Genomic DNA, 23,566 nt, shown 5'->3' on the forward strand with positions numbered 1-23,566 from the left:
ATTTTGAAGTGCAAGTTTAAAGTCACATACTGAAAAGAGGTAAGTTTAAGTATCTCTAGATAATAGTACTGCTTCACTATTTTTCCTGATACTGAAAACCTATAGTAAAGACATTCCTTGTTCTTACTAGTACTTGTAAAGGGACATCTTAGCTGCAGTTCCAATAAGAGTGAACTATACATGGGTTTGCATATACACATCCATAGGGAAAAAGAGAATAGAGAATAAAGCTAATGTCCTAAGATGTTAGCATTTAGAGGATTGTGGTTAAGGATATCTGGGAAGTTTTTCTGCTATCTTTGCAACTTTTCTGCAGTGGCAAGTTACATCAAAATAAAATCTAAATGAGAAACATCAGTGGATTTAGCCTACAGCAGTTTCAGTGGGTGGTGCTTTACTTTCCCTCATGCCCACTTGCCCATATGCCCCATTTCTGTTGTCTTCAATACATTTCCTAGCAGATACATGTGTTCATAAAGTGCACTGAGTAAATGGATGATTTCACCAATAAGGGAGGAGAAAAATGTCTTTCAAACATGTAAGTGGTAAAAGGAGAAGAGCAGGTAGTCTATTAGAAAGCGGGACCTAGGGTTGAGGATGACATTTAGAAGGTCAGGGTGGTTTTGGCTGCCAACCCAAATTTTATAGAGGTAGGGGCTAAAGGTATAGAGAAAATGGTGATAATTGATGCAGGGAGGTCCCTGCTGGGACAGCAATGACTTAAATTCAAAACAGAAATGGATCGCCTTAGAAAAGAATCACTTTCCCACAGAAACATCAGGAATGACGGGATGGGAATTAATGCAGATGAGTTTGAAGTGGAGGAGGAGTCAATATGTTCAGGGAATTCCTGCCTGATTCCTCTGTTCAAACCCTCCTGTAGCTCTCACATGTCTCTCATATCTCTGGGTAAATGCTAAGTCCTTGTGATAGCCACAAGCCCCACTGGACCTATTGCCTCCCTCCCACTAGTCCTTCAACATCCCAGACACGTTCCCAGTCAGGACCTTTGCAGTGGCAGTCCCGCTGCTTGGAGCACCTCTCTGTATACTTGCCTGACTCCCTCTCCACCTTCTGGTATGTGCTCTCATCTCCCCTTCTCTATGAAGCACCCCCAGCCCCCATCTCGACCACCCTACTCAGTGTGGCAAAACTCTCACTGTAGGCTTTCAGCCTCGCTGACGTGCTCTAAATACAGCCTTACCCCCCACCCCCAATAACACAGCCTTTTACAATCCATATCATTTACTCATGTATTAGGTTTATGGTTGGTGTTTCACACTCACCAAAATGTAAGCTTGTGATGGTAGAGGTTTGTCTTGTTTTGTTCATTTGTATCCTTGACACCTGAAAGAGGTACATATGAGGCACTTAGATATTTGCTAGATGAATGAATGAATGAATGAATGAATGAAGGCTTCTACTATTTCCTCTGAAGCAGCTCCAAGTGAGGATAGTGCTAGGCTTATGAGCTGGAAGAGATGGAAAAGATGGAAGAGATGGAAATAGATGTCATGAGGAGTTGGGAACCCTGAGGTTGCTTGGAACACAAAGGAAGGCTGGCAGTTGAGTCAGAGTCAGAGTCCACACAAGGGTAGAACTATGAGTGTGGAGCCTTTATCATAGAGCAATTTTTCTCTACAAGTGTTTTGCTACCCAGGTCAAAAGATATTTTTCTGTGTGTGTGTGTGTGTGTGTGTGTGTGTGATTTTTTAAAAAATTTAATTTAATTTAATTTTTTTCAGTGTTTCAAAATTCATTGTTTATGCACCACACCCAGTGCTCCATGCAATACGCGCCCTCCATAATACCCACCACCAGGCTCACCCAGCCCCCCACTACCCTTCTTGATCCAGGGTTAAGGATTTTGCAGGTCAAGCATGGAAGGATATGGAAGTAAGAGAATTGAGGGTATCGATAAGAGTTTAAAATAATGATTCATACAACCTCCTGGGATAAGTATTTTTTAAAAAAAGCTAAGGGAGAACAAATTGAGAGAAGATAAGGATGTGAGGGCTCCTGCATCTATCATAAGCTTGGAGAACAGATTAAATGGGAATAAGGGAAAGAAAATTCTGGCAGAAGAGGATGTTCTTTCCTTAGTCTCATAACTCACTGAGGCCACTACCCCGTGCTTCTGTAGTTAGTCCTCCATACTTCCCTTCCTCAGCCTTCACCACTACTTTTAAAGTTTCTTTTCATTGTCTTTCCTCCTGCTAAACCATAGCACTATGCGAACAGAGATTTTGTTTGGCTTGTTCACACTTATCCCGGTGGCCGTCGTGGAATTAAGCACATGGATGCTGGTCAGTAAATGTTGGTAAATGTTGGTTCAGTAAACAAATGAATTGGTTGATGCTGTTATGGTACAAAACTGTGGAATGTTGGGTGGGGAAGAAAGGTCCACAATGTGGTCTTGAGCTTGATGGTTGGAGTAGAAGGCCAGAGTTGAGGTCTAGACAGAATGAGAGAAGGGTTGGACCCCTAACCCAAGATAACATTGGGACTTGTTAGGGAACAGAGTTAAATATAAAGGTTTTGATAAATGCAAGGCAGTGTGTAGGAGATGGGTCATTAATGAAATGTTAAAGAATTGTCATAGATCTTAGAGAAGGAAAGGTTTTATGGGAGAGAAAAAAAAAATACCAATTTGGAAGAAGCAGCAATGGGGTTATGTTTTTCAGGTCTCTGTAGTATCTGGAATCTGAGAGCGTGAGGAGGCTCTACTTGAAAAAGATATGCAGGAGAAGCAGGTCCTTGGAAAAAGGCTTAGCTGAGGGTGAAAGGATCGTTTGGTGAAGAGACTGGAGCTATAGGGGATCCTGTTTTTGGTAGATTGACTCTCCGGGTTGTGCAGTGGAGAGGGACAGAGTGAGCTGAGTGGGGAATCAGGTCCAGGTATAGGAAAAATAAAGCTTTTCTCTTCATTCTTTTTTTCCTTCTTTCTTTCTGTCTTTCCTTGAGTTAAGATGCAAAAACTATGGCCAGGCTTTAGGGTTTATAAGGGAACGAGAAACCAGTCCCCAAGCATTTGATTCCAAAATGGTCTTCACTTCTGTAGTCACTACTGCTGCTTCTCCATGATGGCTTAAAAATTCACATCCCAACCATTCTGGGTGTCTCGAGGAAATAGGCAGCAAGAATAAAGAGGAAACAGAGCTGTTCGGACACTGGTAGTAGCTGTCTCCTCCTCTGTGGAATGTGAGGCTCTTAAGGCATTAAGGAGGCAATGAGACTGCCTCTTTTCCAGGGAAATCACCAGATATCCTGGTTTGGGGAGACTAGAGGGAAGCAGCTGATTTTCAAAGGCCTGTTGCTGAACTGAAAATTGCAAAGTTGTTTATTATGTTTTTAAAATGTAATGTTCTTCCCATTTATTGTTTACCAATGAAAAGTAATATTTTAATGATCTAAATGTTAAGAATAATTGAGATTGAAAATAATGTGTTTCGCAATTGCAAACTGTCTTTGCCCTCTGTTTCTTCCATTTCCACAAAGCTTAAGTTTATTATTAACTTATTACAGGAAGTGCCAGTTGATAATATTGATCATACAATGTTGATGTCTGGGGGTATTTGAAAATTGAAATAGGGGGGCGCCTGGGTGGCTCAGTGGGTTAAAGCCTCTGCCTTCGGCTCAGGTCATGATCCCAGGGTCCTGGGATCGAGCCCCACATCGGGCTCTCTGCTCAGCAGGGAGCTTGCTGACCCCTCTCTCTCTGTCTGCTTGTCTACCTACTTGTCATCTCTCTCTCTCTCTCTCTCTCTGTCAAACAAATAGACAAAATCTTTAAAAAAAAGAGAGAGATAGAAAAGAAAATTAGAAATAGGAACAGGAATGCTTCTAGAGGAGAAAAAAAATATCATGTCTGATGAATAGGGCTTCTGTCTTTTTTTTTTTTTTTTAGATTTTTATTTATTTATTTGACAGTGATCACAAGCAGGCAGAAAGGCAGGCATAAAGAGAGGAAGGGAAGCAGTCCCCCCACTGAGCAGACAGCCCGATGCGGGGCTCTATCCCAAGACCCTGGGATCATGACCCGAGCCCAAGGCAGAGGCTCAACCCAATGAGCCACCCATGTGCCCCAGGGTTTCTGTCTTTTAATTGTTCCTAAAAAGATGTAACTCTGGGGTCTGACCCATTCAACAGTTCTGCATAGGGCACTTACTATAAGTGAGGTAGCGTTCTAGGCAGTGGGAATAGAGCAGGGGTGAAGAAGATGAGGTTCCTGCCTTCATGGAGCTTTCATTCTGTGAGAAAGACAGATAATAAAGACAGATAATAAAGACAGATAATAAAGTGGTAGTATAAGTAACTAGGTTACAAAAACCCCACAAAAAACCAAAAACCCAAAGCAGCTCAAATAATACAGTGAAGAGTGGTTGGGGGTTTCCTGTAGAGGGAAGACAACCTCTCTGAGGGGAAATCATATGAGCAGGGATCTTAGTGAAGTGAGGGAATAAGTTTGGGTTTATGAATGCAAGTGTTTATTTATAAGTTTGGGTTCATTTCAATGTAACAGAAGGATAATGGGGCTTGGAGTTGGAGGCCGTTGTGACATGATCTGTATTTCTTTGGAGAGATCATCACTTGTGTGGAAAATGCTTCATGGGAGAAGAGTAGAGAGGAGGGTAAATAGAAACAGACCAATGTTTCCCTGGCTCAGGAGAGAGAAGACTGTGTTAGCTCATGTCCTTCTTAGAAGAGCCACTGAGGCAGGACTAAATGTGTTAGGATTCCACTAGGAGAAAGAAGTGGCGAAGAGTGGGAAGGAGAGCCAGTTTGGGGGGGGGGGGGGTGTCCTGACTGCCATCCTCTAGTGGCCGCCACTGTGGCAATTGGAACAGAGAGGTAAAGGAGAACAGTGAGGTATAGGACATTCTGAAGGGAGAGCTGGCTGAAGTTATCATAAAATGGAAAGAGAAGAGTCAAAAAAAAATTTTTTTTTAAGATTTCATTTATTCGACCGAGATCACAAGTAGGCAGAGTAGCAGGCAGTGAGAGCGGGGGAAGCAGGCTCCCCGCTGAGCAAAGAGCCAATGCGGGGCTCGATCCCAGGACCCTAGGATCATGACCTGAGCCGAAGGCAGAGGCTTAACCCTCTGAGCCACCCAGGCGCCCCAAGAGTCAAAACATTTAATCTTTGGACCTGCTTATCCAGCTGAGTGATGTTGACATTCACAAGATGCGAGTAGTAAACTGAAGACCTGCTAATTTGGGGATTTCTATTGACTTTCTCAGTAGTTCCTCAAGCTTGGGTCCTCCCCTCCCTACAACAAGATTTGGGGAACTTCTTTAGCTTCTATGTTAGAAGTAAGAGAAAGAATGGAATAATAGGAAACAAATGTGCTAAAACAGAGAGAGAGGTATTAGTTGCCCATATGTTCCCAAAGTGTAATTTGGAATTTACTATGCCAAAATAACCATCTTATTTACCTTGAAGAATGACAAATGATCTGGGTTTATTCTGTTCTCATGAAATGAAAATCAATCTAAATTCCTAACTTATTACTTAAAACGTTAAAGGTGTTTTAGGCAATTAGGAGGAGAAGTACTTGAAGTATGAGATGGAAGATTCTTGACTTTAGGCCACACAAAATTGTAGGAGTTTGGGTTTAGGGAAATCCCAAAAGATACAGCTTATTTTATGGCATTAAATAATCATTTAGGGGCATGTGGTTAGGTAATTAGTAGCAAGATACTTGGGCAGCATTATAGGTTCTTACTCACATGTATTTTATAAGGAATACTATTCATTCTTAATTATATTGCCAAAGAGCTAAATCAGGTTTATTATATATGTTTATATATGACTTAAAATAATTTAACCATCCTTCATATCATCAGGGTTTTAAAAAAAATCTTCTTTGCTAATGACCTAAGTCTCATACTGTAATCAAACAAATATCATTTATTGATACTTACCACATACCAGGCCCTGTCAGGTGCATGGAAATAAAGGTTAACAAAAGGTCCTGGGCCCCAGAAGCTCACGATTAGCAGAGGAAACTAATATCTCTACATTACACATGCTAACTATAATGCAGTGTGGTTAAGTGCTACATTCCCAATGTTTACAACACTCCAAGAAAGTAAAAGAAGGAAGACATTATCCTAAAGAGAAAATGATGTTTCAGTCCCAGCAGAGGAGGGACTGTTTGTCAAGCTGGGGAAAGAAGGTCTTACAAGGCAGAGGATGTGGTAGGAAGAGCCCCAAGCCAAATACGAAAATACATGGCGCCGACCGGCCATCCTCAAGCCCAAGGAGGCTACAGGTTACTAAACCCAGGGGAGGGTGGATGCCTCCATCTCCTTGTGTACTCTGCCAAGGAATTTGGAATTCTTCCTAGAGATATTGTGAGCACAGTTGAGACACGGCGAGTTGGAGAATGGACTTGAAGTTTCTGTTGAAGGAAGATTACTTTGGTGGCTGTAGCAGGAGTGTGTGGAGGGTGATGAGTGGCCTACATGGAACCGGACTGAGACTAATGAGAACCTGAGCCAGTACTGGGGTGTGGGTGTGGAGTATTCAGGACAGCTCAACAAGCAATATCTGGAGTTGGGATGGGTGACTCGACACTCATGACATAGAAGAGGGGAAAGAAAGATGATTTTGAGGATGTTAGTTTCTGTGTAGCAGGTCAGGAACTAGTATGTTTGAGGGACAGAGTCGGGCAGACATAGGTTCAAATACCAGCTTTCCCATTTGTTTGCTTGGGTGTGTTACTTCATTTTTATGCCCCAGATGTACAATGGGAACAAAAAAATCCTGCTTTTAAGTATATTGCTGGACAGATGGTGATGCTGTCCATTGAGTAGAATTAAAAATGCAGAAGGGAGGGCAAATTTGGGGGCAATAATCATAGGACTCTGGAGATCTGAGCTAATTAACATTCCCCATTACACTGTTCACTTTGGCAATGATCCCATTTAGTCCTCAAATGATCCTGGGAGGCGTAGGTGGTGGTGTTGACATCATACAGGGGAACACAACAAGGCTTAGTGGGGTCAGGCAACTTGACCAAGATAACCAAGAAGTTGGAACCTCAGTGTCAGCTGAAATTAAATTCTGACTCCAGAACCTGTGCTTAGTTACCACACTCAGCAGCCTCCCAGATGTGTTTCTTTAATGTGCCCACACCTAAACTATGCATTTGCTCTTAAAGGCATCATGGAGCTCCCCTTACCCTCCGTAACAACTCCGATATGCACCGTTCTGTTATTCTGTTTGTTTAAAAAAAAAATGCTGAGTATAACCTGTGAAGTTGAGTTTATGATGTTTTCATGGGTCCCAACCCACAATTTGAAACAAAACAAAACAAAACAGGGATAGAACTGGAAAAGCATGAAAGGGATTTCTGTGACTTCCGTCATCGCGTTGCACTAGGCTTTTGTTCTGGTTTTATTTATTTATTTATTTTTTAACTTATTTTTAACTGTGATTGTCCAGGGAAAGTATTAGTCCTCCCCAGCTACTCTGCGGGGTAAATCTCCTTTGCCCTTGGCCTCTTTCCAGGCTTAGCAAAGCGGAGCAGGAAAGGTTGTCATCATGGATGACCTGGACAAGTGGTAGCCCTTGTTGTCCAAGTATTCTCTCACTAATCCCTCCCTTCTATAAATTGCAATATTTAACTAATCCCCTCACGGCTGTTTGTGTGTCAACCTCCCCACATGGGACAGAGAGAACTTGTCTTTGCATGTTTGCATCTGCAGCATCTTGCCTAGTGCCTGGTACAGAGCAGTGACTCAATGTGGGCCTGCAGATGGGTGGGGGAGGGGTACCACCCGAGCTGGCCTGTCTTCGCTTTAATGCAGACCCTGGCTCTGCCAAACTGAGAGCCACATGGGGGACGTCTGGCAGCCTACGTGTAAGAGTTGTGCTCATCTTGAGCTACTTTGCTGTCCTGGGTTAGGCCTCCCTGCTTTACACGGGGAGAATTATTCATTGGTTATAATTCTGGTCCAACTCTATCACTCTTCTCCCAAACAAATGGAGAATTAAATCTGAGAAATAGAAAGGTACTGATGTGACGTCATGAAAAACGTATACAACTTTGAGTGCATGGAACCTTACGGAAGGATTTTAATACACAGTGTAGTTACTGAATAATAGAGCCTGTGAATACCAGGATTATTAGTGGAAGAAAAGATAAACATATTATATCTTATAATTGTACCCAAAGAATATGCTTCTCAGCTAGAGGTAGAGAATAGGTAGAGGATAGGAAGAGTCTGAGGTGGGGGGGATATATATATAGATATGGTATCTTTTTAATATATATTTTATGTATATTATACATAATACATAGAAACACATATGTATATATATAAATATATATACTGTGTGTATATATAAATATATAAAGTGTAAATGTGTGTAATATATATGCACATGAAAGAGATAGCTCCTATTTACAATAAATAAAACAGAACTACCATTTTAATGCCTTATGTTCACAAAAATGGATTTTTGCTCTAGTTCAGAATGGATGTAAAAGAATGTTTGGTAGAGTTTAGTGCATTTTCTGAGACCTACTGAACAAAGTCCATGTGATTATAAAGAGATGAACTTCTACTTGAATGCTTGAATAACATCTTTAAATTAAAAAAGAAAAAAACTTTTTAATGGAATTAACTGAAGTTGAGCACATTTAACTGAAAGGTGCAGGAACACCGCCTCAGTGCAAGAAAAAACAGGCTTAGTTTGCAACCTGAGAAATTTAAGAGCGTTATAGGAATGCATTTTTACCAAAAAATGTTGCTAAAGCAGTACAGGCAAATGAGGCTTGGCCCTATTTGTATTCACCTGAGAGCAGATTAGACGGGGTGGGGGGGGTGGGGGGCGTGGGGGGGGTGGAGAGGGGGTGGGGGGGTTGTTGGTGGGGAGAGATGGGCAGGGTGGTGCTCTGTAATCCATTCTCAGGTGTGTGTGTTCCAAGCACACACAATAGGTTAGGAGAGTCCCGCCCAGCCCTGCAAACTCACCCTCCTCCCACCCCTTTGAGCAGGTCCTTCTGAACAGTAGCCAGGACACCTTGTTCTCCTGAACTGCCACTGACCGGTATTTCAGATGACAGGGACTGCTTTCTAAGAGCTAGTTTAACATTCGAACCCCTTAATCAGTTCTCATAGGTCGTTCAATATATTTTAACTTTCTCTTAGGCTGAGCATATGAAAGTGCCATTTTTTTTTTCCAGGCCGAATATCTTCAATTTCATATGGTCTCTACCTGTAGTTCAAAAATAGACTGATGCTTTAGACGTATTTTGTATTTAGCTGTGATTATCGTGCATTTCTTTTTTTTCAGCAATTGGGAGCAGTAGCTTCAGCCCAAGACCAACTCACCAGTTCTCCCCACCACAGATTTATCCTTCCAAGTAAGATGTATTTTCTCTTAATAAATGACTTTTTTGAGTAACCTTTACCTTATTTCAAGTCATGTTTTGAGCCCACATGTTACGTCTTAATTTAAACTAAAGCTCATTTCCTAGAGACTTCAGTGTGTTGACACAGATTTATTTGGAGCATCACCTAGAAGAGATACTGAAGCATCTCAGTACTTTGTATATTATATTCGAAAGTTATACTTAAGGAGATAGTCTTTAACTGCAATTTGTAATATGGTTGTTATCAGTTACCTTGCATGTTTCCATCTAATGCATGGGCTTTCTATTTTCTGTCATTTCTGACAAATAGCAGACCATACCCACATATTCTCCCTACCCCTTCCTCACAAACTATGGCTGCATATGGGCAAACACAGTTCACCACAGGAATGCAACAAGCGACAGCGTATGCCACCTACCCACAGCCGGGACAGCCATATGGAATTTCCTCATACGGTAAGTAATCCTGTTACCTCAGTAGCTGGGATGGAGTAGGCAGGCCTGTGTGTGTGTGTGCACATTTCACAGGAGTGGTACCCAAACACTGTCATCGGAGGCCACTTTAGAAAGTGTTACCACCTTATGTGTCTGAATTCTTCATACACTTGTTTTGAATGAGCCTTGTAAGAAGTGGTTGCTACTTATCTTGAGGTCAGTGGTGGCAACTAGATTGCCCGGGTCATAAGCCCTCTTGCTCTCATTTTTTTCCATTTATAGCTCGACTTTTAATTTGCCACTTGAGCACTTGGTTCTGGAATCCAAAGTATTTTGGTGCATATTTGCGATAAAACTTCAGTGAATGGAGTCTTTGGGGGTAAAGATTCATTTCCTATTTCTCAGATGCCTACCTATGATTAGGGAAGTACAAACAGAATTCAACAAGCCCTTGCTCTGAACTGAAGGTTGGCAGTGCTTTCAGATTTCAGCAGGATCAGCCATTAGGAAAAATGATCTATATATCACAGCTTGGGCTGCACTTGAAAGAGGCAAAGCAGGAGACATGGAAAGCTCACATCTCTATTTGTCCCTTCTCACCTGGAGATTATCTTTATCTTGGTGTAATTTAACTCAGTTGTTAAGGATCAATACCTGTAAGTGAAAAATAAATCCAGTAAAACCCTAAAGTTTAATTTTAAGAAATCCTAGGATTTCAGGATACCTTTTCTTCAATTGAATTGCCATGATAATTTAAGCAAATTACACTTTGAATAGGAAAAATATGAATTATTAACATTCCCTTAAGGAAAAATAAAATCGAGTGATCAAGAAAAAGTACATGAGAGTTTGGGGGGAAAGACGGGTAGAATAAGTAATTCTGTGTTTATAGCAGTATATGGAAAGAAATAAGCATTTAAACATTTCATTAATAATTGAAAGACAAATTACTTTATTCCTTTTTATTCTCTAGCTCCATCCCAACCAATCAACTATATATAAATCTCTTAGAAAATATATGTAAATTAAAATATAAATTCTATATGACTTCACTCTCGATAGTTTCACTTCAAAACTATCCAGAACAGAAAGTTCTCTAGGTAGGTATTTTTAAGGTAGTTTTTAGAAACAACCAAAAACGGACTTGCTAGAATTCTTTTATTTCCATAACTTTTACTCAAGATTTTTGAAAATAGTATCAGATACAGATCAAATTTATCTGTAGTTTACTTTTAGACAATTCTTGCCTTAAAAGAGGAAAAAGGATCTCTGATTTGAATTGCATACCTTCAATTCTATAATGTGAGTTGAGGCGGTCCCCAATTTATATTCTCAAAATGGATTGATAAGCTGATTATTTGAAGTGTAAATGTATCTTCCGGCCCAAACAGTACTACACTACTGTAGCATTACCAGTGCGGCCCTGGGAAGCTGCCATTCATTCCTGTCATGGCCTGGGCTGTCACGCACACAGCTCCTCTCTTGTTCTTTCTTCTCCCCATGGAGTCATGGTAGGCCCCTTTGCCTCTTTCTTGCCTGTGGTCTGGGACTGTTCCCATTCTGAACCATTAGTAGATGTCCTTGTTGTCTGCAGTAAGTGTTCCAGGAGAGGAAGATAAGCAGAGGTTCTGAGATTCCCATCACAACAAGTAGAGGATGGGCATTTTTTTTTTTTAAGATTTTATTTATTTATTTGACAGAGAGAGATCACAAGTAGGCAGAGAGGCAGGCAGAGAGAGAGAGGAGGAAGCAGGCTCCCTGCTGAGCAGAGAGCCCGATGCGGGACTCGATCCCAGGACCCCGAGATCACGACCTGAGCCGAAGGCAGCTGCTTAACCCACTGAACCACCCAGGCGCCCAAGGATGGGCATTTTAATGTGATAGGTCGGGAGATAGTTAAGAGCATGGCATTTTGGTCAAGGGCTTTGGCCTCAGGGCTGTCTGTGCTTACAAATCTGTCTGAGTCCTTAGTATTTTCCCCAATCACTTTCTTCTCTTTCTGGGCCTTGAGTACAGAGAGATGCCCCCAGGGCTTCTGGCCAGGCATTCTGGGCCAGTGCTTTGAAAAATATGATCACCTTCTCCCCTCCACTTGCTTGTGAAAGAGGAACACATACATTGGGGTTTTTAACAGCTGGTAGTCAAGGTCCAGATAGTCTAAGAAGACTCTCTCCAAGGATTTGTGCCCCCTACTTTTTACTTAGACCCTGTAAGAAAAGCAAATCTTCTCATGGTGTGAACAATAGATCAGTGGGAAAGCAGAACTCTACTCTTCTCTGATCTATATGGAGCTTAACAGAGGAGTTCGCAGGCTTGTAGTGGAAGCCTTTGGAAAGGGTGCAGATAAGGGTTTTTTTTCTGCCTCTTCTTGCTCTTCCTTATCTGTTTTTATCACAAAGATTAAACCTCTAGGCAAAACCCAAAGATGGTACCAGGGAAGACTAAAAGCAGATTATTAAGAGTCTGAAATGGAAAGAGAGAAGGGGAAATCCCTGTTGGTGACAAGGAAAGGAAGGGAGTTTCTAGAGCCATCAAACCACCTGCCTTAGGCAGGTGTTTTTCCAGGGACCATTTCTAAGTATGGGTTATTCATTGGTTTGGGATTGCTTGCACATGAAAAAAAAAAAAAAAACCCAAAACACATTTTTTTAAAAAAATGTTAAGGTTATGTTAAGACTTAAATGTTAAGGTCGTTATGAGGTTATTTAGAGATACTCTAGGAATTGTAATAGGCTCTCTCAGCCAAGAGTCAGATTCTTCCAGCGCCTTAGGAAAGTTACCTAATTTCATTCTACTGATGAAATTCCCCTAAAATGGAAATAAACAGTGAGACTACTGTGTATTCTAGATCCCAAAGATACCATTTATCTTAAGTGCAAAGTAAAATTATTCAAACATGTGAATTCGCTTGGCAGAAATTTTTCTCCCCTCCTTCTGTGGAAATTAAGGACAGTTGTGAACTTTCATGACTGTCTTTAATTATAATCCAGGGCCGAGCCCTACACAGCCCTACTGCCAACCCTGAAATTCGGATGTCAGCCTGGTGCTTTGGGAAGTAGTTGAGGGCCAAAAACACATTATTTTTATATTATCATGATGAGAAAGAAAAGTGAACTTTAGGCTACACTTAAAACAATAAAATTGGAATAAATTCTTGAAACTACAAGGACAAAAAGGAATCTCCTAGTCAGCTTCACTTGTTTATAAAACACTGTGCAACTCTTCAAGATTCGGTTTTCTAATACTCTCCTTTCTTTGTGCTTGCTTTCCGGTAGGATCTGGGTATTTGGGAGAAGGCTTTCCCCCTGGCTTGCTTACTTCTGTGCCCATTCTGACTTCAAAATGAGTTGTGTGCTAACATTAACTTTGGGCAGAAAGAGTAATGAAAAGACAGGGGAGAAAAACGCTGCAAGGCAAAAGACTAATCTCTTTTCAGAAAAGAGAATTTTGACACTAATCACCGTGGTGACTTTTGGAATAATCTAGTTAAAGTTTAATTAAGACCATCACCTGACTACAAGAGATGCTCTTTTAATCTCTTATAAAACAAAACTACATATAGACACGATAGCATAGAAGTTAAAATTTATAGAAAATATAAACCAGAAAAACAGGAAAGGACAATGTGAATAATCAGTCAAATCTGTAATACTCCTCTGTTTTTGTTTTTGGTTTTTTCCAATGGAAGTTCTGGTTTCGGGTATTCTAGTCTATGCCTGTACACCCTTGATAACTGAAATGACATTGGGAAGCATTTGTGACTCAACAACTGGGGGAGTGTTTTTGTGTATTGACCAGCTTTGGAGACGAACAGATAGATAAGCTGTCACTAACTGATTTAGGTGCATTGTGGGCAGGCATCAAGACTGAAGGTGGATTGTCACAGTCTCAGTCGCCCGGACAGACAGGATTTCTCAGCTACGGCACAAGCTTCGGTACCCCTCAACCTGGACAGGCACCCTACAGCTACCAGATGCAAGGTCTGTATACACGCTGACTCTTTTTAACAACCCTGGAGTCCAACAGTGACTTTCTAGACTAGAACCCAGTTGTTGGGTGGAAGTCGTAGATGGGGGCTGAAGGCAGACTGGCCTGAGAGACAAGATAACCTAGTTCTGGTTTGGCTCTTCACTTACTTATTCTCTGGGCCTCTGTTTCCATATTTATGAGATTAAGGGGTTAGACCCAATCATCTCTGAAGTTCTTTTCAAAAAGCTCTGAAATGCTCCCTGAAGTTGAAGTTTTCTGCTTTGGCCTCTGTCCATTCAAAAAGGAATGACAAACCCAAAGTCAATGACGTAAGAGGCTGGAGAGTGAGAAGTGCTCAAACTGTTGGCATTGATAATGCTGTTGATAATGCTGTTGTCTTCAGTGTAATTATCGTAGCTGTACAAGTAGACTGTGTGATAGATGTGAACTAAACGACCTACCAATGATGGAGAGATCAAATCGACAACCACTCCATGCATCTTGGAGGTACTACTTCTAAGAACCAGTTCTTGGGCTCTAATTTTTGAACTGTGGACAGACATAATGTACATGCAAGTCAGATAGAAGAAGAGTTGAAAGTTGAACATTGTCAGTACTGTTTTTAGGAATACATAGGCATAAGTGTGATTAGCAGATCATTATCATGCAAATGTGCCTGAAAAATACCTGAAAGTGGGTCTCCTAATTTAAATAGTCTCCTAATTTACCTCAAATCCTTTCAATCACAATCTACTGCTTACTAGTGCCACTAATTGAATTAATTCCCTTATCCCTGCTTTTTGACTGAAGGTGTTCTTTTTGTATTTTGATCTTTTTAATATCTTTAATCTTAATTTTCATTGCATTAAAATAGTTATTGCAGGTAAATTAGAAAACAGAATAAAAAATAATTAAAGATCTCATATATTTATTATTACTTTGATATATGTTCTTCCAGATAGGCAGTATGGGACCGTATTGTATAATAGAGTATTGCAACCTGTTATTTTCAGTAACCGTAGATTGTGAATACATTGTAAACATCTTTCCACATCAATAAATTCTATTCTACAGCATCATTTTAATGACTGTGCAGTTTGATAGGTATAGCTTATGTCACTACTCTCCCTTTTATTAGACATCTAGAGCAATACCATGAGTGTTTACATTCTTAATTACTTCCTTTGAATGAATTTAACTGTGAATTGCTAAGTAAACTGTTTTAGACTCTTAAAGATTTGTTATATATTTACACAAGGAAGGGCTGCATATTAGCATGAACACATTGAATAAAATCCTTTTAAAAAGTGCCATTTTAGCAGGTGCAAGATTTTATTGTTTTCATATACATTTTTTAATTGAGAAGATAAATCATTTTTTCTTTTCATGGCAGTATTCATCTTTGTCTTATTTCATTTATTAAGATTCTTAAACTTTTGTAATATTTTATAGATCTCCAGCTTATCATTTTTAAGTGTGGTTTTTTTTTTTTTTTTCTGTTCAGTAAACTAAAATTTTATGGGATCAGTTCCATTAATCTTTTCATATTTGGCTTTGCCTTTGGTATAAAAATACCTGAATTATATAGGCACCAGGATGGCTCAGTTGGTTAGGTGCCCAGCTCTTGATTTCGGCTTGGGTCATGATCTCAGAATGGTGAGATCAAGCCCTGCATTGCATGTGTGCTAGGTGTGGAGCCTGCTTAAGATTTTCTCTCTTGTTCTCTGCCCCTCCCCCATCCCTCTCTTATACTTTCTCTTAAAGAAAACCTGAATTATAAAGTTTGATATATTTGGTGGCTATAAAATAAAAACCGTCTTACAACAGATAGTATGTGTTATTAGAGGGCTGTTACTGGATCTCTGATTCCAGAACTTTAAAGCTGCCTAGGAAAGGATCAGGTTTCTGCATGTACAACTCCACTGATATTCAGTTGAGTAAAGGAATAAAAGGAAGAGTGATGAAAAGACTATTTTTTAAAAAAATTATCTTATGAATTTATTTGGCAGAGAGAGATCACAAGTAGGCAGAGAGACAGGCAGAGAGAGAGAGAAGAGGAAGCAGTCTCCCCCGAGGAGAGAGCCCGATGTAGGACTCGATCCCAGGACCCTGAGACCACCACCCGAGCTGAAGGCAGAGGCCTAACCCACTGAGCCACCCAGATGCCCCTGAAAAGACTTACTTAATGCATATAATAGTCCTAAGCCTTGTAATGAAACAAATCGTAAGACAAACAAGGTCCGTTTGCTGGTAGAGCTTTCATTTATGATGGGCAGAGTCTCCTGAGCGCTATGAGAGAAGTACATAGGGCACCCTGGTAGGTTCTGTTCTCTACTGAGCATCCAGGTCTCCTCGAGGAGAAGGTCTTTGGGTCTTGAAGGTGAGAAGGAAACAGGTGAAGCATGTCAGAGTGAGAGCTACCTCAGTGTGTGTGATTTCTGGGCCCAAGCCCATCTTCAGTCTCTTGGCTACCTTTCTACAGTGAGCCAAGTACAGAAATTTCAAGTTAAGTGTTTAGAAACTTATATAGTATGCCAATAGTAAAACTCATGTTGGTTAAATCAAATAATAATTTCAAGAAATGGGACTTATACTCTCTTTTTTCATTTTCTTCTTTTGCAGTACATTAATATTGTATTTTGCTGACTTGTCAGTCCTGGAAGGACTGGGGAAAAAACTGGTCTTATATCTCAGAGACTTTGAGAAACAATGCACTTGAAATTTATTTTTATTCATTCTCTCCTCTCAGATTGAAAGCTTGCACAGCAGAAACAATTCCTAAGGGGACTAACCGGCTATCAGAGTATAAGCATAGTGTTAGAATAGAGAGAAGTATGAAAACGGAGGAGAAAAGACAGTTTGGAGAAGGAAAAGCTATTTATGTTAATGAAGTAAGGACACACACAGCATGAAATACAGCATTGCTTCTCTGCTCATAGATTTCATTGCATCTGGGCATATTGGATATTGCATTAAAACGTTTTTGTGTTTTTGTGCAGCCGTTGGTTAGATGGTCTTTCCAGTGGAATTTCAGAACCCATTTTCCGTGCTTAAGATATTATTTTATATGGGTATTTCTATAATGGCACTTGACTCAATTTTAGGTTATTAGATATAATACGACTTCCACAGATCAAGCGAGATAATTATATGCTATTAACTTGAAACATGCTAGTGTGATGATGGATAATGATACATAATATGCTATAAACTCCTTATGGCCAGATTTGGATAAATAACATCTGATTAATATGTATTTCACAAATATTAAGTGCATTATGAAAAATGCCTCACTATTATTAAATGATTTTCTATAGCCCGTTGTGGGAGTCCATTGGCCTTTGAGTATCTTCTCAATATATCTTGCTTTAATATAAAAATTTCTATAATGTCTTATTTTCAAAATTCTCTGAATTCTTTTATCCTTAATGAATAACAGTGATTTTTGTTTATGTCAATCTCATTTTAGAGCTATTAAAAATTCTTAGAATCCTGGAAGAAGCCATATGTATTTTAGTGATTTGGGAGTGTTTTACCTAGCTTTTTCTCCCCAAGATCTTCTCACCTTTAAAATATAAGGTACAATAATTAGTTATTCTACTAGAGATTTAGCTACTAGAATTTCACAACACTAGAAGAAATATTCTAGTAATCTAGATGACTCAGACTGAAATGTGGTATGTGTGTTCACTGTGTTGTGCTGATATAAAGAGAATGTGCGGTGATCCCTTCTTTGATTCTGGCAGACATGGTAGATCTAGACTAATGGCTCAGTGAAATCTTGCTCTCTGGTTAACAGCGTAGGTTCCAGAGTCAGACTGCCTGTTGAACAACCCTGCTGTTGCTGTCAGTGGGCCTTCAGCACAGCCTGCATTTCACACCTGCATTTCCTTACTTTCAAGTGGAATTACTGTCTTTTCCCATAGTGGTGGTGTGAGATATAATTGAGATCATCCAGGTAAATCACTCTGACCAACACAGTAAGGCCTGCAATGATTGTTTTCATTGTTACCGCTCTCATTGTGGTGGTGATGTGGTTACTATTATTACTGCAATTGTCCAGCTTTTTCAAGTAGTTCCAAATTAGGAAGCACTACCTAAATGTTCCTGTTCCCCAGGAGGAAACAAACAGAATATATAAATTTAATATAGACATAGTATACTAAAGATATGTATATGTGTATATATGCACATACATATATATAATTTATATAATTTACATATATATACATATATAAATTCTTTTTGTTGGAGATATATATATACACACATGTGTGTATATATGTTTATTATTGAGACATGTTTATGTCTCAATAATCCAATAAAAAGTTGGAGATATATACACACACACACACATATATATGTGTGTATATATATCTATATCTATATGTGTGTATATATATATCTATCTCCAACAAAAAGAATTCCAAGAACCCAGTAACCAGGTAAGCATAGGAAAAAAAAAAAATTCAGATCTAACTAATGTACTGGCAAAAAGAAAAGTCACTATCCGTAAAAGTCAGGCTGTTTGTACATGAGACAAAAACTAAGGGGAGAGACTGGAAGAAAAAGGAACACGAAGAATAAACCCAGAAGAGAGAAGATGCTGTGTTGGCAAGAGTGGGGACAGACATTGGAAAGTGAAAGCAGTGGGACACACAGAATGGCTGCTGGCAAAGATAGGAGCTCAGTTCTGCAGAGGTGGAGAGAAGGAGGCATGAACCAACTGTTTATGTCTCAATAATCCCTCTATCATCTCTCTACTTTGAGCAAGAAAATTAGCAAAGGAAGAGGCATCAGCCATAAACAGCAAATTTTTTATTCAGAAATCAAGGTTAAGGGGGCACTTGGGTGGCTCAGTCAGTTAAATGTCTACCTTCGGCTCAGGTCATGATCCCAGGGTCCTGGGATCAAGCCCCACATCAGGCTCCCTGCTCAATGGGGAGCCTGCTTCTCCCGCTGCCTCTACCTGCTGCTCCCCCTGCTTGTGCTCTCTCTCTCTGTCAAATAAGTAAATAAAATCTTAAAAAAAATCAAGCTTAAGGAAGAAGATAAGACCATGACAAACTATGCTACCCAGATGGAAAATTCTAGTTCCCATACATCAAAATAACACTTAATATTTATTCATTATATATACGTGTATATATATAAATATATTGATATTATATATAATATATATAACATTATTCAACAATGATTAATGCCAACAACTATTCTAATTATTTTACACTTGTTGTCTCAATCCTTCTGAAAACCCTGAACAATGACTTTAAAGGATAAAAATTTGAAAATGCCAAAGAATGCCTCAAAATGAGAATGGTTTAGGGGGCACCTGGGTGGCTCAGTGGGTTAAGCCTCTACCTTCGGCTCAGGTCATGATCTCAGGGTCCTGGGATCGAGCCCCACATCTGGCTCTCTGCTCAGCAGTGAGCCTGCTTCCCCCTCTCTCTGCCTACTTGTGATCTCTCTCTCTCTGTCAAATAAATAAATCTTTAAAAAGAAAAAAAAAAAGAACTCTCAGGCCCTCCTGTGTTGTAACACATCGAAATTATAGTGCCAGTAGAGGAGCCTCTTAGAGAAAACTACAGAAAAAAAGAAAAAAACAAAATGTATTTGCTTACAGTGTATACATTCTGAAGCACAGATTTTCTCTTTAAGTAACCGAGACATTGCATTACACAACTAAGTATATAAATGTTCGAAAATAACATCTCTAGAAAAAAAATTTTCAGATAATCAATTTTTTTTTTAAGATTTTAATCACTTATCAGAGGCAGAGAGGGAGAAGGGTGAGCAGCAGGAAGAGGGAGAAGCAGAGTCCCTGCTAAGCAAGGAGCCTGATGTGGGACTCGATCCCAGGACCCTGGGATTGTGACCTGAGCAGAAGGCAGACACTTAACCGATTGAGCCACCCAAACCTCCCTAGATAATTCATTTCTGAGTACTATTTGTACTTTAACACTTTCACGGTACTTACTGGACAGATTTATTTGGTAATATGTGGGTACGTGCCACTGCCAAGCCTTATGAACTACGTCATTCTTGCTTCCATGTTTGGTTTAGGTGATCTTTCTGGATCCTTCTAGCTTCAGCATTTAGCACTTCTGTTATGGTAGGCTTCCATGGATCATGCACATACCAGATTGTAAACCAAACAAGGATTGAATTTTTGTTTTATATGCACTGATGCTAATGACCCATGATGGGTTTTTTTGTTTTGTTTTGTTTTTTGGTTTTTTTTTGACCCATGATGTTAATAACCTCATGGATTGGGAAATTCGGTAGCCTTTGCTTTTGCTGCAGGATTGCTAGAGAATTCTATTTATCTTTTCTCTGTCTCTCCTTTACCTCCAGTGGAGGATTAGAAACTTAAGTTTAGCTGAGAAAAGCAAAACGTTACTGTTTGTAGACAATGGTAGGGTTCACCCTGAGGAAGCAAAAGCCTTGCTTTTAATTTGATATCTTCTTGCTCCCAGGATCAGCTTCAGTATTTCTGGAAGACACTTTGGAATTGTGTGAGGAGGTTTTCCATCACACACCATTGAAAAAGTCTGTGCAAATTAGCTGAATGGATGAGTATGAATGGACGTAGGGTGCCTGGAGACTTTGGGTCAATGAGCCAGGTGGTGTAGGGAGTCTCTCCAATGCTGCTGGCCAGTCTGAGGGCACTGAGATGGTGAAGCGAGGGTGTTGTGTGTGCCTGTGTGTGTTGGGGGAAGGAGGAGTATCTATGAGTAAGGATTTGTCCATGTAAAAATCCTCCCAGGAGAAACTGCTTCGACATTTGGCTTACTGACCAATTTCCCAGAATATCTGCTCAGTTTGTCATAAACTCATTTTATTCACGCTTTTATGTACAAAAGGCAATTGACCTGAAATCAAACTGTTATTTTTTTTTAAACACACGTTCCAGAGTTGTTGCTTGCATTGCCCTTCCCTTACCCCTGCATTCCATACAGTATAGGCTCAGAGTTCTATCTAGCACAGAAAAGAAGAAACCGCATTCATAATTTGGAGGGTGAGTCACTTACAGAAAATGACAGTTTGTTTGGCAGTTTATTTAAGGTGAGGAAGTGTAAACATTTTCACACACACAAAAAACTAAAATCAGACTGGTTCAATGAACTGAACCTCAGCTTTGAGGAAAACCCAGTGTTCCATGATAACTTGGTCCTGTTGATTCTTGATGGTTACAGGCAGTCATCGTCTTTACTCATATTTTCATCTCTGGTATCAGTTATAAAATATGCAAATGTCTGTTAAAGGTGGAGAGGTCAATTCCATAAAGAAGGCTAGAGATTAAGATTGAGGACCCTCGCTCTCTCCATTTGGAAAAGTGATTTTGGAATTTAGCATAATAAAAATCTTGGTTAGTGTGTGATCGTGGTTTGTTCAAAGCAATCTTCCCTTGTGTTCATGCTCGTTGGAGGAGCTGGTTGGGGGCATCGCAGAATGAGAGTGGGGGTATCCGGTGCTTTTTCTGAGTGTTTTATTGCCCCAGAATAGTAGTTGTGGTGTGGGGCATTCCTGTCATTCTGCACCAGGAGGGTGTCAGGATTGGCTGTGATAGATAGGAGGGGCTACCCAGATACACACGCCTGAAAACCGGAGGACCCTGGAAACTTCGCTTTGTTTATTTTCCTTAGGCTTTATTGCTCTCCCTTAGAGAAGAAAATAACACAAATTCTGACTGCCTCTTTGTATATGGTGCTGTTCATTCTGTTAAAGAGATCGGGGTTTAAACCCGTGAGGAAGAACAAAAGGAGGGCAGGGGTTTGTTCAAAGGTATGTGGCAGGGCTCACGATTGTGCAGCTTTCCACACTGCCTTATCTGGGGCTCATTATCCAGTGGAAATGATCTAACAATAACCTAATGAGGGAAACCATCCTTATTTCCTTTGTTCTGCCCGTCCAGGGCTTTTTAAACATATAGCTGAAGTGTTTCCATGTATGAGTCATTTAGAAGCTCAAAACTGCTTAGTAAAATGTACTTTGAAAGTTTTTCATTGCCCATAGAAATGGTATTTTTCTAAAAGAAAAAAATAGCAAACTCCAAACTGCATGGTTTTAAGGAACCTTTTTTAGAATCTGTTATGATAAAAGCAGTTGAGATTTATACTTTCTGACATGAAAGGACATGTTACAGTTAGAATTGCAGAATCACTCCTGCAGCGTGTGCTAGTGTTCAGAATTTCTCCTTAATTTCTTTGCCAGTCCACTCACATTGATATTGTAGTTCATGGCCTTTTTGCATTCTAGGACTTTTTTATGCTTACGTTGATTTTTTAAAGTAATGTTCCATTTTAGCTCTTTTGGCATCTTGTGTTATTTCAACTAAGGGGTATTGAAAAACCAAATTTTGTTGAAATCCAGCTGTCGCCATAAGTCATCAGTGATCAGTACCCAATTTGTTTTTTATAGGGATTGTTAAAGTATATAGAACTAGATCAAGAAAGGTAAATGCAAAGGCTTTCCAGTTATTATTGCCTAAGTTAAAAACACTCTTTGGAATATAAAAACTGTTACCGGGATAAAAAGGAAAGCTTGGTCGCTGAAAATCCTTCTTGTAAGAAAGGGGGGAAACTTTGGTATTAAATAACCCATCTGGCTTTCAGAGGCTTGTCCCCGGGGAGTTGCGCTAACTTCTGCCACATAGATCGTGCCCGATGATGGACATAGCCCATGGCAAAGAGGCCAGGGAAGGAAAGCAAATGGACTTCTGTGAAAATACACGAGGGGCGAATAGCATCCTGCTTGCTGAGGAAGTGCTAGGAAACACTCTCAGACATGGGGAGTACAGACAGGCCCCAGCAGGTCCCAGCATTCTTAGGTTGGCTGGGATTCTGGTTTTTAATGTGAGTCCTTGTTCTCTGTGAAGTAGACCTTTGACCTATATGTTAGCCTTTTCTTTTCCTAAGCGTTTTGAAGTTCTAGTTGGGCAGTATTCTCCAGGTTAAATCACATCCGAAACTTCGATACTTTAAATTATGGAGTGTGTCAATATCACTTATGTTCTTAATATGCTAACTTTGTAGGGGTTTATTAATCAAGGTTCTGAGAGGTTGGCTTATTTTTAAACTATAGTTGCTTAGTACATAGAATGATGTAGCCTGCACCGGGCCTTCTAGCAAGACTGTTTCATGTTTGTTACGGTTGACGAGACCACCACCCTTCTCTGTAGGAACCCCTGACAGTGACAAGAGGAAAGCAAAATCCTTGTGATCCATGGTCTGTGGGCATCTTTATATAATGTGCTTTTCAAATTACTTGCTAGCCTACAGGAGAGTTATAAGGAAGAAGTCTTTTAGAAATGAGATGATTTGATGGCAAAGGTATTCATTAAATTTTTCAGATGCCTTTGTCTCTACCATCTGCGATGTTAGTGTAACCAGAAATTAAGGCCACATTTCAGAATATACAATTCACTTTCAATGTCACTGAATCAGAAAATCTGAACGTGGGGTATGGCATGGTACAGTGACCTGAAAATGGAGACAGTGGTTCTTCCCTAACTGAGAATCCTTTTGCATGAGAGAAAGTAGCTTCACCCTGCTTCTTGGCGAAGGAGAAGGATCCCTGCCTCAGCCACCTCACTGTCTGATGGTGGAAATAACCAGAGAAAAAATGGGGTGGAAATACCAAAATATAAATGGACTGTAAAAACATAGAATATTATTGCATTCTGAATATGAAATTTCTCATATGCAAGCAAGACTCTTAATTTCATTATATACCCACAGGATGCCAATATCTGAGCTAATAGTAGCCTCTTA

General features: G+C 40.0%; 1 protein-coding gene across 11 annotated transcripts in view; it reads left to right on the plus strand.

The window, feature by feature from the left end:
• EYA1 (EYA transcriptional coactivator and phosphatase 1) overlaps positions 1-23,566 on the plus strand; it is a 360,075-nt gene that overhangs the window by 219,849 nt on the left and 116,660 nt on the right. For 5 of the 11 annotated variants that reach the window (XM_013061397.2, XM_045063206.1, XM_004762374.3 and 2 more), the window contains 3 exons: positions 9,308-9,377; positions 9,697-9,842; positions 13,664-13,801. In XM_013061397.2, coding sequence (XP_012916851.2) covers positions 9,308-9,377; positions 9,697-9,842; positions 13,664-13,801 — 354 coding nt within the window. Of the gene's footprint in view, positions 1-9,307; positions 9,378-9,696; positions 9,843-13,663; positions 13,802-23,566 lie in introns of those variants that run through there. The other 6 variants (XM_045063205.1, XM_013061404.2, XM_045063203.1 and 3 more) reach the window with 4 other exon arrangements.

Source organism: Mustela putorius, unplaced genomic scaffold (assembly GCF_011764305.1).
Source record: "Mustela putorius furo isolate JIRA1106 unplaced genomic scaffold, ASM1176430v1.1 tig00003846_pilon_pilon_pilon, whole genome shotgun sequence".
Taxonomy (NCBI): domain Eukaryota; kingdom Metazoa; phylum Chordata; class Mammalia; order Carnivora; family Mustelidae; genus Mustela; species Mustela putorius.